Source organism: Desmodus rotundus, chromosome 8 (genome assembly GCF_022682495.2).
Source record: "Desmodus rotundus isolate HL8 chromosome 8, HLdesRot8A.1, whole genome shotgun sequence".
Lineage (NCBI taxonomy): Eukaryota > Metazoa > Chordata > Mammalia > Chiroptera > Phyllostomidae > Desmodus > Desmodus rotundus.
Window position 1 is genome coordinate 71,354,287 of NC_071394.1, and position 21,166 is coordinate 71,375,452.

Sequence of the window (21,166 nt, forward strand, 5' to 3'; positions counted from 1 at the left end):
TATATAGCACTCAAATTCGCCCAACACAGCGCTTCACGGGGCCATGCCCTGAGGACATTGCAGAAAGATGACCCTTTATTTCTCTCAGGTTAACTTGTAATTTGAGGGTGGGGGGAGGGAAGACCCTGAACATAGATGGGTTAATAGCTTTTATTTCATATGTAAAGTTAGTTAAGGTAGCCCTCACATCTCAAGGCACAATTTTGAGAGCAGATAATATAAGAATAATTTCTATCATTGTTTAAAAGCACAAATCTGACACTTAATAGACTAATTCACAGTCACTCCAATCATAAGTTTTACTCATGAATATATTATATCACAAGGGAGTGTGAAATCCTTTAATTAAACATGATTTCAAAAGCAGCAGAAAAATGAGAAGATGAGCGTTCTGGGGAAGGAGAGTCAAGGACTCACTGCGTGCGAGTGAAGAGCCAGAGAAGCCTGTGGACGTGTTCTGCTGCGGCAGGGGTGGGGGGGGTCCTCATCCTCTGTCACTGGACACCAGGCCCTTCAATAGGCTTGGATAAAACACCCCTCTCTTTGTGTTCAGATTATAAGACCAATTGCCAACTTACTCCAGGAAAGCCGATAGATAAACACATAGGCTAGCATATTTCTGTAATGGGTGAAAAGTAAAACCTAAGGCAGCATGTGAGAAATGAGCTAAGTCGTCTCCTGACTCTTCAGTGTGAAGTAAGAAGCCATTTGCTTCTCCGAGTGTTTTCAGTGAAAGTCAAAGGAGAACGGTCATGTTTACAAAGCTACCAGCTCTACCGTGCAGTGCTTTATCACCGCTTGCTGTCCCCACATCTCACTTGTGCTTTTGAAGGCAGGCACGAGAACCCTGTCCCCCTGGACAGGGTGGAACTACAGCACAACCCACACAGACACTCGAGTTACTTTAGTTTCTACAAGACACTGGAATTTGACTCGCAGCTGATCTGGAGGAGATACGCAATAGTACGAAAGATATCGTAAGAGTGACCTCTAAAATGGGAAATCATGTTAGATGTTTAAGTAATCACTTTTGCTATTGTGAACCTACACTGATCTTCTTTATAAGGGCAACTGTGATACCAAGATCCAAAGCCAGTTCTCCTGGTTTGGTTTCATTTAGGTTGACCTATTGTTATCAGTTAGTTCTTGAAAGTTTAGTATAAAAAATCTGAAGTCTGGATATTTTTTCAGATACCACTTCATCATGAGAAATCAAATTCATACTGTCATGTCAAAACCTAAGAAATCCCTGGTAAGATACTTAAAATCTCATTAAAAGAGGGATATGATAGCAAAGCAGAAGGCAGGGAAATGTGGTAAGTAAAAAGTGAAGAGAGAAAGTGGGACTGTTCTAGTGTAAGTTGCTAGAGAATTTAGGAAATAAAAGGAAAAGTTTTAAAATAGTGGTTTTCATTGACGCTACTCTGATCACATTTTTATTACTAGACAGTCCTGACACTGTGTATCAGGAAAACACCTTTCTGGAAACCTGAGGTATCTGGAAAACTTTCACGTAAGGTTGGGAATAAGCTGACTCTTGCCAAGCGGCCCAAGTCCTGGGTTGTGGCGGGTCTGAAAGAGAAAGATCTGTGGCTGACCCTGTCATGGGGTGGACATAAGGAAGCATGTGCACATAGATATGAGACAGAAAAATTGGAAAGAAGAGAGACAGACAGGCAGAGACCTGAGCCATAGGGAGGCACAGAGGTAGAGTGTTGGTGAACTGGTCTTCATCATCCGTACCCGGGGAGCCCGTCTCAGGGTCAGCATTCCACTTCTGTTGTCTGGCTGGAGGAAAGCCAAACAGTTGGGAAGAGAGGGAAGGAAGCACAACTGTTCCTGATTCAGAAGAGGTGACGCTGGTTGCTGGATTTGTTGTGCCTTCTGGTGTGTGTATTTGCAGAAGGTGAGGAATGGTTTAGAAGGAAATAGCCTACTGCTCTGGAGCAGTGATAAGGACTCTGTTACCCCTACTGGAAGATACAGACCTCGTTCATTCTTTTTAAACAGTATTCATTAAGCACCTACTCCTTATTCATCTTGTCAGTAACAGGATATGTCATTTGTGCCCCCTTCCTACCCATCTGCATATCCTTGGTCGAAGTTTTACCACTGGGAGGAGCAATGTAGGCCATCGTGTGGGATTCCCTTCAGTTTCCAAATGCAGAAATGGAGGGCAGGGCAGTTACATGACTTGCAAAGTTTCTGGTTATTGGCACAGCTGTCAATGAGAAATGAGGTCTTCGTGCACTGAACTCCCTCAGAGAAACAGGGCTGGTGTTCAGTGAGAGGCTGCGCCACACCCCTTTCTGTGCAAAGCTCCGAGTCACAGCGCACCTTTACAGAAGATGTATCAGCGCTCGGGGCTCAGCAGGGTCTGCAAACAGGGCCCCAGGCACTTGCCCTTCAAAAAGTTCAGTTGCTGAGGTTTTACTTTTATTAAATATGTATATCTGTTCCCCCCAAATTCTAAAAGTTACTTTATAATTTAATGTAACTTTAAAAGTTATTTTATAATGTAAGTATAAATTCTTGTGAGAATACAAGCAGTATATTAGGAAAAATAAATCTAGCAAAATTGAAATACAAAAATACTACAAACCTTACATTTATGTTTAGTTGGTTTTTGACAAAGGTGGCAAGATGATTTATTTGGTATAGAATTATATTTTTATTAAACAGTGCTGGGACAAATGGCAAAAAGAATGACATTGGACCCCTTCCTCATACTATATACAAAAATTAACTCAAAATGGGCCATAAACCTAAAAGTGAGAGCTAAAGCTGTTAGAAGAAAACATAGGATTAAATCTTCATTACCCTGGATTAGTCAGTGGTTTCTTAAATGTGACATCAAAAAGCATAAGGAACCATAGAAAAAAAATCAGTAAATTGAACCTTATCCAAATTTAAAACCTTTGTGCTTCTAAGCACACCATCAAGAAACAGAAAAGGCAGTCCACAAAATGGAAGTAAATATTTGTAACTGATGTATCTGATAAGGAACTTGCACGCAGAATATGGTTTTTGTTAATTTTTTATTGATTTTAGATAGAAACATCAATTTTTGCTGTTCCACCTATTCACGCATTCATTGGTTGGCTCTGGTCTGTGTCCTGACCGCAGATTGAACCTGCAGCTTTGCCATACTGGAACAATGCTCCAACCAACTGAGCCATCCAGCCAGGGCGTCTTTTTAAATATCTTGCTTTAAAAAAAGAAAAGAAAAAGAAAATTCTCACAGCTCAACAATAAAAAGACAAATAACCCAATATTTAAAATACATAAAGGACTGAATAAACATTTCTCTAAAGAAGATAGACAGATGGTCAAGACGTCTGCAAAAAGGTATTAACGTCATTAATCACTAAGGAAATACAAATCGAAAGTACAAAACAGTGCCACTTTACCTCCACTGGGATGGCTAAGATAGCCATGCAACAGCAAGTGTTGACAAGGACGTGGAGAAGCTGGCCCCTCAGACAATGCTGATGAGAATATAAGGCAGTATAGCTGTTTTGGAAAATAGTATGACAATTCCTTAAAATATTAACTATTGCATTACCACATGACTCACAATTCTACTCCCAGATATATAGCTAAAAAATTTGAAAACAAACTCAGACAAGTACATTGACATGCATTTTCATATCGGCACTAATCACAATAGCCAAAATGTGGAAACAACCCAAATGTTCATTAGCTGAGATGAATGGTTAAACAGAACGTATTACTGCATATGGATACAGTGGAATAGTACTGAGCCATAAAAAAGAAACGAAGTACAGACACTTGCTACAATAAACCTACATGCTATTATGCTAAGAAAAAGAAGCCAGACACAAAAGGCCACATACTATATGATTCAAGTTATATGGCATGTCCAGAATCTTTAGAAACAAGAGAGTAGATTAGTGGTTGGTAGGGGTTGGGAAAAAATGAGGAATGACTGCTAATGGGTGCAGGACTTCTTTTTGGTGTGATAAAAATGTTCTAAAGTTAGACTGTGGTGATGGTTACACAACTCTGTGAATATACTCAAAACTGCTGAATTATGTACTATGAATGAGTGAATCATGTTGTGTATGAATTATCTCAATGAAACTTAAAAATGAAGAAGCCCACGATTTTCAGTGACTGGAGCATGACCAGCAGTCTTCCGTGACTTAGTTATCAAATAATATGCCAGTGAAATAAAATGCCATTTATAATTTGGGTTATTTTTTCTTGGGGTTTTGCGGGGGGAGCTTTAAATCCTAATGGGCACAGATGAATAAAAGTTAGAGAGAAAGAGAAAAGAAAAAACAAATTAGTGGAGACTTAGAAGACAGACCTGGGCACAGGAGAAGCTTTGTGCCTTCAGGAGTAAGGGTAGTTGGCATTTGAATTAGCAGGAAATATCTTTGGATGCACTGAGGTGTCTATTCTTTTTATCTCCCTCAAAGGTTATTCTCTTGATTGTCACAGGGAAAATGATCTTAGAGGACTAGTAGTGGAAGGACCGCTAAAGACTACAGACTGGATATGAGAAGTTGTTCTTAGTTTTAGCAGGTGAATTAATGATTCTAGTTTGGAGTTTGGTTAATTTGTTAACTTTGGGAAGCGATAGTGAATACACACCATTAAAGAATCATCATCATTATATAAAATCTTAAAAGCTAAAGTCAGTGTTGAAGTTAAGTCTCCATCTGATATACTTTGATATACAGAGAAAAAATTCTGAAATGTCATTGAAAATGACATTGCACCATACTGAATATATACTGTACTTGATATCATGTAATGTCAGGAATTGTTATTACATTTTTATGTATAATTATATTTTTCATGGCATATTGGTTCTTTCTGAAATGCTATCACTTTTTGTGAAAAATATATTTAATTTTTACATATCAAGGATTTTTGAAGTTTAAATCAGCTAGTTTTTCTTGATTGCATACTATTTGTATTTTATATATTCAGAATAAAAGTAATAGGAAGTGTCAGAATGCTGTTTTTTCAGATGCATTAGCATCATTCTGGTCATCACCTACCGAACAATAACAACAACAAAGGCGTTTATCTTCAAAAATTAAAAAAAAACATTGGATATACAATTCAGTGCATAGAAATTAGGTAGAATAATGTAATTATTATTGTCTGTTCATTCATGAATCCATCTAACATTTACTGATCCTGTGTTTTGTGGGAGAGGCTGAGTATGTGGAGGTGAATTAGACACGATCCCTGTCCCTAGGAATTTTCAGCCTGGGAGTTTACAGTAAGAAACACTTCATTAAACAATTGACTCTAAATTATAAAAAGTTTAATTTGGGAGCAAATATATTTCAGTACCTTCAAAACCCAACTATTTATTGGGTTGGCCAAAAAGTTCATTATGTTCTTTCTATACGATGGCTCAAGTAGTGCTGAGTTGTCTTTAAGTTCATTTGAAACAGTTTTGTTAGATTGTATTGTGACAACTGTCATATCAGTGTGCATTAAAGAAAAAGTTAACAAAATTGGTGAATTTTTGTACAGCCATTTTAATATTGAAGATGGAAGAAAATACACAACATTTTTGGCTCGTTATGCTTTATTTTTTCAAGAAAGGTAAAAACACAACTGAAATGCCAAAAAAAAAAAAAGATTTGTATGGAGAAGGAGCTGTGACTGATGGAATGTGTCAAAAGTGGTTTGTGGAGTTTCTTGCTACTATTGACATTTTGGCCGAATGATTCTTTGCTGTGGGGCTCTCCTATGAGTTGGAGGGTGTTTAGCAGCACCCTGGCCTCTACCCACTAGAAGCCAGTAGCAGGAAATAACAGACATACCCAAAATATCCAAATCAATAAATTTGATGAAAATAAAAAGCGTGTCTTTTATTTTATGGAAAAAGTAAGGAAGTTTTTGGCCAACCCAATACATCTCTACTTGTCACTGACCTGGGCAACATACCTCCTCACGTTGAAGAGTCATCCTTGAACAATTTGTTTAGGTGATTAGACTCACAGACTTTATTTGACCATCAGCAACGTTTTTGGTACATTAGAATTTTGTCATTTCCAGAAAGGTACAAGTGCAAGGTCTGGCAAAAAAAGGTTTGTGGTGTGTATGGAGAAGGTGATGTGACTGACGGATTGTGTCAGAAGTGGATTTCCAAGAGTCACGCCGGAGATTTCTCACGTGCAGCTGCCCCGCGGGTAGGCAGACCAGGTGCAGTGGAGAGCCACGCAGGGCAGACGTTAACTGAGGACAGATCACATTACAGCACGGGGGTGACAGGGGACGTACTCAAAGTGTCCTAATCAGCTTTCAAAAATTATTTGCACCAGCTTGGCTTCGTTAATCGCTTTGACGTTTGGGTTCTTCAGAAGTTAAGTGGGGTGGTAGGGGACTCCTCTTGATCGCATTTCCACAAGCGGTTCTCTATGGAAACCTAAGGAAAATGTTCCACTTCCGAATTGTGAGGGGGGATGAAGCATTGATATTTGAGAATAATGTGGAATGGGAGTGACTGAGGGAAACAAAGGAACCACCACCAGCAGCTCCTCCAAAGGGTTGTCTTCACTCAAACGAGAGGATGTGTATGTGGTGGATTCCTGAGAGAGTCCTGCAGTAGGAGCTCCTTGTGGAAACCCAGTGGGCTGCTCCCAGCAAGTACTGCTCCCCATCAGAGCAACTGAAAGCTGCCTGTGGTAAAGTGTTCAGAATTTGTCAGCAGAAGATACAGAAGCCTCAGGATAAGGCAGGAGCGCACGTGTCATTTTTCCACCATGTTTCATTCTCTAATTAGAGTCCTGATTAATTCCAGTTAAAGACATTCTTCCCCTCGTTTTTAAAATTCCCTCTTTGTCCCTTTTGGGAAGTCCCCAACGGTAGTCTGAATATAAATGTTAGTCCTACTCTTTTGATGACACCAGAAAGCTGCCATTCAGAGGTCCAGGTGGTGGGGTGTGACATTGCTGCATACAGAATGATGACGGGGATGCCAGAGGTGACCCTACCACACATGCAGTCACGGCAAGCTGCTGTCAGCAAACAGCGTTCTGAAAACGGACACCTGCAGAGCACTTGGCTTTTCTTGAGTGTGCATGTACGTGTGTGTGTTTATATTTATGGAAAAATTACAGTTGCACAGCAAAGAAGTCCTACAACTCACAAAATACAAACTTCAAAAGAAACAAAAAGTGTTAGGGTGAAAATTCAGTTTCCCCACCACCCCTACTTCAACTTCCAGTATCATTCCCAGAGGCAACAGTTATTTCAATGTCTTCCATGCTTTTACAGATACTGTGTAAAAACACCATTGCCAGTGTATTCCTTTTGTTTCCAAAGCCAAACACTGTATTTCAGACAATTGTACATTTAAAAGTATCCAGTTACATATTAAAAGTGAAAAGCAAGTGACAGTAGTATGAGTATATGTTTCCATTTCTGTAAACTAGTAATACATTAGACGAAATTCAGGGCAATAATGTAACAAATGTTTGCAGTGTTGTCTTCGCCAGGGTAGGAAGGAGTGGATTTGAGTCAGTAGCCTACTCACATTATGTGAACTCACATTATGTAATTTTTTTAAAAATTACATAATCTTTTTATAATAAGTATGCTTTTAATGTAGAAGCAAATTTCAAGAGGTCTTCTGTGTGACTATGTGTGTATGTGAGAAGAGTTGACTTTCTCTACATTTAAGGTGTCATGGGTTGTCTGCAGTCAATTGTCATCTGTACTTACTGACCAAGTTGAACTAAAAATAAGTTCTTAGAGCAGAGTAGATTTTATTCAGGTCATGGAGACTTCACAAATATGTCAGCCAAAAAACGAGGGGGCAGGAGGAGAGTGGCAAACGTGACATTAAGCATGTACATTTTTTGCAGTCATAAATTTCTGTGGTGAATGCATATTATTTCCTTCAGTTCTATTATTTTCAGAAAACGCTCGGCTTAACCCAGAAAGCACAGTAAGTAGAATAACCATTTGCAGGTTTTAACTGTAGGTGTACCTCATTTTATTGTGCCTCACAGATACTATGTTTTTTTTTTAATTAATTGATGATTTGTGGCAACTCTGCCACAAAAGATTATGAATCCTTGAAGTATCAGATAATGGTTAGCATGTTTTATCATGAGTGTATTTTTAATTAAGATACATTGTTTTTTAGACATAATGCTATTGTCTACTTAATAGACTACAGAATAGTGTGAACATAACTTTTTCATGCACTGGGAAACCAAAACAATTGTGTGACTCACTTTATTGCAGTATTTGCTTTATTGCGGTCAATGTCTTTGAGATACCCTGATTGATACTAATTTTATATTGTTACTAATTGAGGTTTCAAGTTCCCAACATTTTAATTTTAATTTTATTATTTTTAAAGTATATTTTATTGATTATGCTATTAACAGTTGTCCAAATTTTTCTCCCTTTGTCCCCCCTCTGCCCAGTCAGTACTCTCCTTTACTCCAGCAATCCCCCCCCCGCCCCCCGCTTAGTTCATGTCCATGGGTCATGCATGTAAGTTCTTTGGCTTTTCCATTTCCTATACTTTCCTTAATATCCCCCTGTCTATTTTGTACCTACCAATTATGCTTCTTAATCCCTGCACCATTTCCCCCATTCTTTCCCTTCCCCCTCCCTGCTGATAACCTTCCAGCTGATCTCCATTTCTGTGATTCTGTTCCTGTTCTAGTTGTTCGCTTAGTTCATTTTTGTTTTTCTTTTTCTTTTTTTTTTGATTCAGTTGTTGATAATTGTGAGTTTGTTGTCATTTTACTGTTCATAGTTTTTGACTTCATCTTTTTCTTAAGTCCCTTTAACATTTCATATAATAATGGCTTGGTGATGATGAACTCCTTTAGCTTTACTTTGTCTGGGAAGCACTTTATCTGCCCTTCCATTCTAAATGGTAGCTTTGCTGGATAGAGTCATCTAGGTTGTAGGTCCTTGCTTTTCATCACTTCGAATACTTCTTGCCAGTCCCTCCTTGCCTGCAAAGGTTCTTTTGAGAAGTCAGCTGATTCTATTATGAGAACTCCTTTGTAGGTAATGCTCAGCTTTTCTTGCTGCTGTTAAGATTCTCTCCTTATCTTTAACCTTTGCCATTTTAACTATGATGTATCTTGGTGTGGTCCTCTTTGGGTCCAACTTGTTTAAGACTCCCTGTGCTTCCTGGAATTGTAAGTCTATTTCCTTCACTAAATTAGGAAAGTTTACTTTCATTATTTTTTCAAATAAGTTTTCAATTTCTTGCTCTTCCTCTTTTCCTTCTGGAGCCCCTATGATTCATATGTTGGTACTTTTGGAGATGTCCCAGAGTGTTATTCTCTCCTTGCTTTTTTTTTAAATTTGTTTCTTCATTCTCTCCTGGTTGACACTCTATTTTTTTCCTTATGTTTCAAATCACTGACTTGAACCTCAGCTTCCTTCCCTTCACTGTTGGTTCCCTGTGGATTTTTTTTAAATATATTTATTGATTATGCTATTACAGTTGTCCCATTCCCCCCCCCCCACTCCACTCCATCCTGCCCACCCTCTCCCTCCCACATTCCCCCCCTATAGTTCATGTCCATGGGTCATACTTATAAGTTCTTTGGCTTCTACATTTCCTACACTATTTTTACCCTCCCCCTTCCTATTTCCCACTTATCATCTATGCTATTTATTCTCTGTACCTTCCCCCCCCTCCCCCTCCCCCTCCCCTATTGACAACCCTCCATGTGATCTCCATCTCTATGGTTCTGTTCCTGTTCTAGTTGTTTGCCTAGTTTGCTCTTGTTTTTGTTTTAGGTATGGTCGTTAATAACTGTGAGTTTGCTGTCATTTTTACTGTTCCTATTTTTGATCTTCTTTTTCTTAGGTAACTCCCTTTAACATTTCATATAATAAGGGCTTGGTGATGATGAACTTCTTTAACTTCCTTCCATTCTAAATGATAGCTTTGCTGGATACAGTAATCTTGGATGTAGGTCCTTGCATTTAATCTTGGGTAATGTAATTATGATGTGCCTTTCTGTGTTCCTCCTTGGGTCCAGCTTCTTTGGGACTCTCTGAGCTTCCTGGACTTCCCGGAAGTCTATTTCCTTTGCCAGATTAGGGAAGTTCTCCTTCATTATTTGTTCAAATAAGTTTTCAATTTTTTGTTCTTCCTCTTCTCCTTCTGGCACCCCCATAATTCGGATGTTGGAACGTTTCAAGATGTCCTGGAGGTCCCTAAGCCTCTCCTCATTTTGCCGAATTCTTGTTTCTTCGTTCTTTTCTGGTTGGATGTTTCTTTCTTCCTTCTGGTCCACACCGTTGATTTGAGTCCCATTTTCCTTCAAATCACTATTGGTTCCCTGTACATTTTCCTTTGTTTCTCTTAGCATAGCCTTCATTTTTTCATCTGGTTTTCGAACAGATTCAACCAATTCTGTGAGCATCTTGATAACCAGTGTTTTGAATTGCGCATCCGATAGGTTGGCTATCTCTTCCTTGCTTAGTTGTATTTTTTCTGGAGCTTTGAAGTGTTCTGTCATTTGGGCCATTTTTTTTTTTTTTTGTCTTGGTGCATCTGTTACTTTAAGGGGCGGAGCCTTAGGTGTTCACCAGGGCGGGGTAATGCTGGTTGCTGCGCTGTGACCCTGTATGTGGGGGAGGGGCTGAGAGGGAGCAATGGTGCCCGCTTCACTCTCCACCGGACTCCAATCTTTCACTCCACTACCCACAATCAAACTGGGCCCCTCTGGTGCTGGTCCCCGAGTGGGTGGGCTTGTGCACACTCTAGGACCCTGTGGGTCTCTCCAATGACCTCTCCCTTGAGGCTGGGAGTCTCTCCTGCTGCTGCCCCAACCCCCAGGGGCGTTTTCAATCAGAGGTTTGAGGCTTTATTTCCCCGCACTGGAGCCCTGAGTTGCGTGGTCTGCTTCGCTCCCTGCCATTTGTCCGGTTTATCTGTGTGCGAGTGTGGGGTCACAGGGTCTGCTAGTGCTGGGACTGCCTGCGCCGTTTGTCCCACACTCTGCCAGTCTCGGTCCCCCCACAGCCACAGGAGTCCTCTCCACCCTGGTGCCTGTCTCCGCCCCTCCTACCCGTCTGGATGAATGTTTATTTTTTATTTCCTTGGTGTCAGACCCCCTTGCCGTTCGATTCTCTGTCAGTTCTGGTTGTGCGAGGAGGCGCAGTGTGTCTACCTACGCCGCCATCTTGGTTCTCTGTGGATTTTTTTTTTTTTATTTCACTTAGTGTAGCCTTCATTTCTTCTCTTATGCTTTTGTCGTACTCAATGAGTTCTCTGAGCATCCCTATCACCAGTGTTTTGAACTCTGCATCTGATAGGTTGGCTATCTCTGTTTCATTTAGTTCTTTTTCTGAGGTTTTGTTCTGTTCTTTCATTTGAGCAATATTTCCTTGTCTCCTCAATTTGGTAGACTCCCCGTGTTTGTTTCTGTGTATTAGGTAGAGCCACTTTGCCTCTCTGTCTTGGCGCACCTGTTACATTGTATGGGGCAGGGCCTAAATTGCCAGGTAAGGGCACCCCACTTCACTGCTTTGAAGCTCTCTATGTGGGGGAGGGATCGTAGAGGGGACAGTGCTGCTGCCTGGCTACTGGAGGCTTGTTCAGCCCTTGCCCCATTTCCAGTCACTTCACCCACTTCCCATATGCTACTGGTGCCCCTCTAGCTGTTGCCCTGGTGGTAGTTCCCAGAGTGGGTCATTTTGCATATGTTCTAGGACTACAGGCCCTTTAAATGGATTCTCCTTAGATACTGGCAGTTTCTTCTGCTGGCCCAACCCCCACTGGTTTTTGCAGCCAGAAGTTATGAGGCTTTATTTTCTCAGCACTGGAACCCTGGGCTGCATGTCTGACCTCGGGCTGGGATGACTCACTCCCCGTGTCCCTTCTGATTTTTATCCACCACATGTGAATATGGGACTGCCCATTCTGCCAGCTGTGCCACCTTACTGCCCTTACACAGTGTGTCCTCTCTGCTGTGGCTCCCTGTCTCCACCCCTCCTACCCATCTGGATGCATATGGCTTCTTTAAATCCATGGTTGTTAGACTTTCATACAGTTCGATTTTTTTGGCAGTTGTGGGTGTTTTTTGTTTGGAGGTTAATTGTGGTCCTTCCTGTGGTTGTGCAAGCAGGTGAAGCGTGTCTGCCTATACCTCTGTCTTGACCAGAAGTCAGGTTTCCAACTTAAAGAATCACACAAAAATATGTATAGTCACTAAAAATGTACTTGGCATGTAGTGTTTCTTAAAGGCAGCTTGATAAAATGGTCATAGTAAATTTTAAAAATTAGTGCTCATTAACCAGGTAATCCCATTTGTCTGAATGTATCAGCTGTGTACTGAGGTGTTTTGCCTGGTAAATTTCATTCCTACATTATTCATAAATTTAAAAAACATGAAAGGAGTCTCAATGTCCAAAGTAGAGGAACAGTGAGATATATTCTGATATGTAACTAGATTTAATGTGGTGTGTGATGGAGTATTACAGATCAGTAAATAAGATCCTTGAAGACTGGTTTTTAACATGAGATATTATTTACAAAATTATGTTGACTGTAAAAGAACGATATAAATCTTTATGCTTTAATTTGTTCATAATGTGTATGTTTGTGTTTGAGTGCAGTTTTTTAAATTTTCAACATTTCTAAGTTTTTACAATAAACAAACATTAACTATTAACATTATGAAAATACCTTAATAATCTTAATAAAATTGATAAAATAGTTATTATGGTTAGGTTTTTTCTTTTTTTTTGTAAGCTGTTGGTAGTAACATTTTTTTAAATGGTTTCCTCTGTCAGAATTAGTGAGACTTCTAGTATTTAAAAGGATTCTTTAATTTCAAATTTTCTCAGTAATGTTTTAAAATTTAGTTTTATTGAAATACAGTTGACATATAGCATTGTAAGTTGGACAGCATAATAATTTACTTTCATTTGTCATAAAATTATAACCATAATGTTTAATTAATATCCATCATCTTATATGGTCATATCTGTTTTACTCATTTAAAAAATCTGAAGATGACCATGGATAGTGGTACTTCTTTCCTTCATTCTGATGGAATTTTCCCCTTTTAACTACTTAGAGAATATCCTTTCATCATTGAGCTTTGTAAATCTCACTATATCTATCTTGGTTTACCTGTGTTGTTCTTCCCTCTCATGAGGGGCATCCTTTAGTGCTTTTGTAAGTTAGTTTTAGATGGGTTTGTTGTTGTTGTTGTTCCAGGCTTATTTTATATTGTAAGGCAAAATAGGTTGTCATTATATTCAGATTATATTAGATTTTCAGTAAAATCATTTAAAAGCCATAGGGAGACCTATTGATCTTTGACAAGGTGTCATTTTTGTGTGTGTGTGTTTACTCCTAATGCTCACCATGGATTAATTATAAGTTAGGGACAGGTGGCGTTTGTGTATGTCTGCTCTTTGAAAGTGAATCAGTAAAATATATGAGTATACATCCTGATGGTAATAAAACCTACAAGACTTGTGTGTGTGCTCATGATTATGTGTGAATGTGTGTGGTCATAATTCACTGTGCTTGGAGTTCAGAGTCAGGGAGAGACCATTGCAAAATAGTCCATCCCTTGAAGAGAATGTGCTTGTGTACTAAACAGAACTTTCAGTGTTAGTTTTATATTTTTGTTTGATAGAATCTAAGATTGTAGAAACAACTAAAAATAATTTGTCTGAAAGAAGTCTGAATACAGTAACCTAATAGAGAAAACATTTGAGAATACGGTTCATCGGCAAGTGCACAGATACACTTCCCCAAGCACCACATGGTGGAAGGGGAGAGAAAAATGTACAATATTCTGGGTGGGAAACAGTAAGAGAATCTCAAAAACAAGTACAGATTTTATCATTGCATTATGTAGATTAAAAGATAAGTTCTGTCTTCTTGAATCCTTAGTAGTCTGAGGTGAGAACTTTGCACCTAACAAAAAGCCTGTCAAACACTTTTAACACACAGTGGTACATTTCTAACATTGGACTATTCACCTTGGGAATTTAACTCTTGCTTTTAAGTAACAATGCAGAACTAATTCATGAGATCCATGGGAAAGGGAAATCCCAGATTCGTTCCTGTTCACTTTTGGCCATTGTGGGTTCCTCTGCATTTTGTGTTTGGTGGGATGGTCCTTGCCAGCAAATTCCTTCTCTTATCCTGTGTGTTTTCTTTCAGTTTGTCTCATGAGGAGCACCCCCATAGCCATCCTCTCTATGGACATGGTGTATGCAAGTGGCCAGGCTGTGAAGCAGTGTGCGAAGATTTCCAATCATTTCTAAAGTAAGAATCATTTTATATTGCTTTCTTCTTTTTACATAGCCAGCACTTCCCAATGTTCATGCTTTTCTTCATAAAAGGCCTTTATACTGGAGGGTTCCACACCACTGCTTTGAGGGTGACTCTGTATCGCGAGGTCTGGCACTGCTGTCTTGAGAATTGTTACAACTTCCAGGGAGGGCTGCACTTTCAAGAGAAAAAGAGCTACTCCTATGGGCAGTTTGATACATTTAGTAAGAGCTTATGTTTACCTTTTTTTTTTTTCTCCCAGAATGACAGTGATTAAAGAAAAAGTCTCCCAATATTAAACTTGCAATAAATTAGTTTTCACTTTTATTCATGTCCCTACGTAACAAATCATCCTAACTCATCTTTTATAAAATTGATGACAGTTACTAGCCAGTTGTAGTTTGTGTAGTGGGCCTCTTCTTTGTTTTCATACAAATGACTGTAAATGTAAGAAATGGTTGCTGAGCAAATGCTGACAGATTGATTCTTAATCTTTCTAATATTGCTGTTGACTTTTATTCAGATTCCTGTACTTATGGGGGAGAATGAAGTAACTTTAATTTCTGCAATTAAAGTAGACTAAAACTTGGGTTATCTCATCTGAGTCTGAAACACTTGCAGAGGCATGTCCAGTGTAGCTGCAGTGAAATACTTCCGCGCTACATCTTAATATTGCCCTTACCTGCCCTGCATTGTTGTCATCTCATAAATATATTGATAATGTCATTGTCATTGACATGTAGACTGAATATACTGATATACCACGCAACAACCAAATATATGCACAAATGTAAGCCTGTGGTATTACAAAGGGAGTGCTGGAGGTTCTTTTCCTCTAGCTTTTCTCTCTCATTCAAGCCCCAGGAAACAGGAGCAGGCTAATTTATGTGCAGGTGTCTCGCTTTGTGTGGTCTTTATATTCTTAGAACAATCCCTACATCTATCTTTATGGATGTGGATACAAATATTATAATAAAGCCACTCTTAGAGATACAGCTACTGTTACCTGCAAGGCATTTTTGGTGAATATCATTTTTTGATTAATGAATGGGAATCTGTGAATCTATTTCAGAGCTTCCCAGCTTTAATATTTTACCTTAAGAGCATTAAAAATGTAAGCACTTAACAATTTTTTTTAAAAGAGATGCCTAAAGTTTTCTAAATATCAACAATGGAGGTCAGTGATAGTTTATTTTAAATTAAGCAATAGCCCTTTACCATTATTTTGATTCAAGTGAGTGCTTTGATCTGTTATAAATCACTCATTATAGAATCTTTGTGTTGTTATTTCCATATCATTTGCCAATTCCTATTTAGGTATTAATAGGAAAAGATCTTTGCAGAAATCACTTTTAAATTCTCTCTTGGTACTATTTTCACTCATTTATAAAATGGTTAATAAACATCTGTGAATATGACACATTTTTATAAAGTCTCTAGAACAATAAAATTGCTGTCAATATTTTTAGTGACATGTATCAATTTCAGAGTCACAGGAAAAGGGGCAGTTTTCCAAGTTTTGACCCATTTAAAAAATTTGTTAATAGCCAAGAATATTTTCCACACAAATCATAGGTCATTTATAATGTGAGCTGACAATTAGATGATACAGACCTACACCTATGTATATGTATGTATATCTATGAAGGGACACCTCCACAAGAAGACAGCACAATTTCAAACCACATCTAGCACAGAAGAAAAGAATCTAAACGTCACTAGAAATGAGACCTAGCCTTGATTCCTAATTTTTAAAAAGATTCTAATTTTTCTATGGATATTAGGAGTCTGGCTCTTGTATGGGAAACCACTTATCAAATGCTATGCTTTCACACATTACATGGCATGTTTTCAGTTCATGTTTGCTCAGCAGAGTTAGAGGTCCACTATCAACCTGCAACTTTAGCATACTTCCTAGTGTACTTACTTACTAACGTATATTTGTCAGAAGACTTTTGTTTTGTTTACAAGCTATAGGGCTGCAACTTAAATTAGCTTAAGCCAAAAAAGAAGTATGTGTGTGGGGGATTCTGAATGGTAGTTGGCTTCTGTAAGTAGGAAGTCCAGTGGTATGTAGTATTCAGGCATGGCTGTATCCAGGTCCATAAACAGGGTCTTTTGAGTTTTGGTTCTTTGTCTGTTTGCTCTATTATCTGTTGTGTTGCCTTCATTCTTCAGCTTGTTCCAAGTTGAACTGACTGAAGGAAAGAGTTACAGATCACAAGTTCATCAATCCCAGAGTGCATCTCTTTTCCAGAAAAATTCCTGGGCAGACTGTCATTGCTCAGACTGAGTCATGTGTTCTGCTCTGAGCCGGTCACACAGTGATGGAGCCAGAACTGCCTCACATGCCCACCTGCAGAGCAGATGGAGATGTTCACTCATGTGGACTGCCTGGGGGTAGGGACCAGAGATTTCCTTCCTGAAACTGAAATATGAGTGTTGTAAACCAGTGTAAGGATAATAAATGCTAGATAAGAAAAAAAACCCTCTAGAACTCAGAGTTAGTTCTCTTGGTGCTTTCCTGAGTTACATGTTGATTGGCCACATACGACAAATTTAGGATTTTGATTTTCTTCTACAGCATGAGTTTTGCTCTTGGAAATTCAGAGTTGTCTTCAGGTTTTTGGTATCTTGCCTAATGTAGTGGAAAATTAGTCTTCTGACAGATTCATATCTCCTACATCTCTATGCAGTCTGAAGGGGAAGCACAGTGGCTTTAATGAAGCCAACTTTTCCTGCCAGTGAACTGGACTGAAAAAGCCACCCAACTTTTGCCCTGGCCTGCGTGGTTCAGTTGGTTGCTGCGTCATCCTGTAACCTAAAGGTTGTGGGTTTGATTCCTGGTCAGGGCACATACTTAGGTTGCGGATTTGATCTGGTCTGGGCACGTACAGGAGGCAACCAATTGATGTTTCTCTCTCACATCGACGTTTCCCTCTCTCTAAAAGCAAAAAAAAAAAAAAAAATTGTCCTCAGGTAGGGTAAGAAAGAAAAAGCCACCCAACTTCTTATGGTTCAGGCAAAAGCATGTGGCTTCTCTGAATGATGTCATCATGGAGTCATTGTTATTAGGAAGAAATGTTTTAAGCATTTATTCTCAAATTGCCAGATTCATAGACTGTTTCTGGCACCTTATTTCTGGGTACCTTCCTCTCTTCTATTATCTGCCTGTTTAGAGGTATTTTCTTATGGTTTAAGCAAACTGATACCAGTGGTGCTTGGATTCTCCAAGGCACTCTTACAGAAAGCAGCCTTGCTCTGTCCTCGATTTAGCTGTTGCTTCACATATTTTCTTCACCTGTACTCTAACCCCCTGATTTTAAACTTCCCTGGTCAGAGTTCATAATTAAATAACCCTGAGCTGAGGAACAGGCACAATTCCAAGTGCTTTACATATGTAAGTCATTTAATCATAAGCACTTTATAGTGATACTGGAAAAGTACTACCCTCAACCGCAGGTAAGGAGACTAAGTCACAGAGACAGTAAGTCCTACAGCTCGTGAGGGGTGGTGTCATGGTCCAGACTCAGGCACTCTGGCTTTATAGCCTTTGTTCTTAATGACTGCACAATACCATCTGCTGAGAAGTAGTGCATTTTATTAACTATACACTTTCTTTTTAAGGTACTAGGTCCAAAAAAAACTTTGAACAAAGTCAGTTTGGGTAGTGAAGCCACTTACTATTAGTGTGAGCATGTGTTCTGCACTGGGTACGTACCATCTCTGAGCTTCAGTATCAACTCATGTAATTGGGGATAATAATAGTAAGCAACCTTTTAGGGCTGTTAAAATTTAAAGGTATATCATGTAAAGTGCCTACCCCATACTAGATACTCTTTAAAAATATTAGTACTTCTCTTCTTACTTACCTAATTAAATATATCTTAAACAGAGGGATAGTTTAAGCCAGAGAAGCATTTCTGACCTTGTACCTAGGGACTATACACAGCATTGATGTCTTAGAAAAGACTCTTCTTAATCATTTTTTAAACATAAATTTTTGGTAAAAATTCTCACAGAGTTGAATGAGGTTTTAGGTCAGAGGATAGCAAACTTCTTTTGTAAAGGGTCAGGCACTAAATACATGAGTCTTTGCCACAGCTGCTCACCCTCGCCCCACTGTAGCACACAGAAATCCATGGGGACCACAGGTCAGGAGTGTCTGCGTCCCTGGGACCAGATTGCTGACCTCTGACATAGGGTAAAATTTTTGGTGTCATCACATTTTTACCTGAGAACTCTTTCTGTGTTTCCTTGGTCACTGCTATCCAGTGTTATTTTTGTTTGAATTCACAGAGTCCTTAAGTTTATTCCTATTTGAGGGAATATCCATCATGTCTTGCCCTTTGCTTCCTTTACCAGCTGCAGTTTTTGCACTTCCATGGGCCAGGGCTCCTCCTGGCATTTAGAGTATGAGAGGGGAAAGTGGTAATGTTTTTTTTTTTTTTCTTCTGATGTTTTATTGCTCAGGCTACTACGATGTAACTTTTAGAGAGGCCAGGATTATTCAGGATAAAAAAACCCATCTGACAATAAAATGTCACTGTTAACAGAGAGAGGGATTAAATAAAGGAGGGGGCAGGGGACTCACAGGTCTAAAGATGAGGCATATTTTTTGTCCCTCCTGAGGAAGAAATATCATTACTATTGGTAAATCAAAACCAGAGACATGATACTTTTCTGTGACCATTCTGCAGTATTATCCCAACGTGAGGTATACCACAGGGCCTTGATTTCAAAGGTAAATACTATACAGATCAGCATGCTGTTGTCTTTCCCCGACAGCTTTATCAGAATCAGCAGATACCCAATCCATTGTAGGCATTTACTTCCCTGTTTCTTCTCAAAACAAGTTGCAGTTTTAGTGTTGATTTTTTTTAATCTACCAACCATGAGTTATCACGTGACTGTTGTATTTGTTAGAGCTAACTGATACCAGCAGGTGCTGCTGCTAACTTTAATGAAATCCTCCAGCACTGCACTGCTTGGAACCCTTAGATATAACAGAAAAACAAAAACAAGTCCAGTGCCATCCAGATGGGCCGATGGGTGAAGCTCCTGGCGCACCCCATCCTCTCCCACTCAGATTCATTTTTATCTTTCAAACCAGGTTGAACACACAATCTGTACCAGTAAAAACACGGATTTATAATTCTTTTTCTTTTTAAAAAGGGACTCGTATTTGGGAAGGTAGAGAGTGAATTTGAAGGTTAAATCATGACCACATTTTCCTGTTTCCAACTTAGAATGTAAAATCAGACACAGGCCCGATAGTTTCACAAATACCAGGTACTCTTAATATGCTTGCAGAAAATACTCCCTTTTCCCCTAGATTTTCTTTTAGATGGTCACATCTAATAAAAGTGTAATTTGTATCCTTGTTTTAGTATCCATTTGAAAGAAATTTTGGGTGGTGTTTTGTTTGTTTGTTTCTATTTTTTGGTTATTTCTCCTGGAAAAAAGCACCCTGCAAAACAAAATAAAAATTCCTTTGCATATTAGTCAGATGTATATTTATTGAAGCCAAAATAAATGTTATACGCACTCTAATAGATGACTTGGAGAGAAATGTTGGAAAAAAATGCCCAGAGATGGAACTTTGACCCTTTCAAAAAGGCTGAGGGCCATAGACAGTAAAGGACATTTCACTGGTAATGTGCTTTAAAATTTTTTTTCTATGAATTTTACTCCTCAAAACTGTAAAGAATTTTGTGTGAAAGAAACTACTAAGTGCTTTCTGTAATGTTTTCACAAGTGTTTTTATCATGGTAACATATTGTTTACTTTAGTTCCCTGCCTAAAACTACTTGGAACATGTTAAGAAAACATTGCAAGAAAGCCTCGACAAAGAGGCTTTTGTTTAACAGCCACCGTGAGGCTGCGAGGATCACAAAGGTGTTAACTTTCAGCCCCTTAAGCACTTCCACATGAAATTCCAGCAACTCTGTTTGTGGTTTTGGAAAAACAAAGTGAATGTTAAAGAAACCAGGTATATGCTAATACATGTCGAAAGAGGCCGGATATCATAAATTGTTTCAAAGCCATTTGCGGCTCTCAGTTTGCACGCCTGAATGTTCTGCATTGAAATTACCTCTGGTTAGTACGGCAGACTGGAGCCCAGGCAGAGAGGGACTAGCTGGCTATAATGTGGGAGTATGCAAATTGCATTCCTGCCTCAATTTACATCTGAATACTGGAACGAAATTTGTCCGCATCCCAAGTGACAACTCTGAACATTACAAAATGAGTTTAATATTTTTGTGATTGTGACTTTTCCACATATTATGTATTTTTGAATTGTTTTTGAAAAATAAAAATAGGGTGTTACCAAAAACTTCTTTTTCCCCTTAAAAAGTCTGTCACCTTTCTGACATTGTTCCCAAGTTCAAGACCTTTCCCAGTATTCCTAGAGGTCAGAGTGGCTTAAATACCACAGTGCCCTCTAGTGATCTATAAAATATTACCAGTAGATACAAAAGTTCAGACAAGTTTGCCAAAGATAACAGGCTCAATGCCACCAGTTTGCTTGAAAAGAAGCAAATAACATTTAACGTATTTTTTTAGCAAACATATTTTAGTCAGAAATGCAAATGAAATGTAATTTTTTCTTGTAGGCTTTAAAAGCATCAGAAATTTTTTTCAATGTCTACTCCTGTGATTAATTCTACATATACCTGCCTGTTTGTAGACAGCATATTGTGTCACTCCAGATACACTGTTGTGTGTCCACATGTTTTAAGAGCCATTAGGTAGCTTAGGTGCTTCACATGATCATTTCCGGTGTGTAATTAGAGGGCATTACTTAAAAGACAGGGATCGTCTTTGCTCCATACTTTTATTGACACTGTCTACCATATTATGGCCGTGTCTAAATGGTAAAATTTA

At 38.9% G+C, this 21,166-nt stretch overlaps 1 protein-coding gene across 18 annotated transcripts in view; it reads left to right on the forward strand.

Moving 5' to 3' along the window:
- The window catches only part of FOXP1 (forkhead box P1), a 629,322-nt gene that overhangs the window by 559,594 nt on the left and 48,562 nt on the right, over positions 1-21,166 (forward strand). For all 18 annotated transcript variants that reach the window (XM_053930432.1, XM_071222259.1, XM_045192423.3 and 15 more), the window contains one exon: positions 14,168-14,272. In XM_053930432.1, coding sequence (XP_053786407.1) covers positions 14,168-14,272 — 105 coding nt within the window. The remainder of the gene's footprint in view (positions 1-14,167; positions 14,273-21,166) is intronic.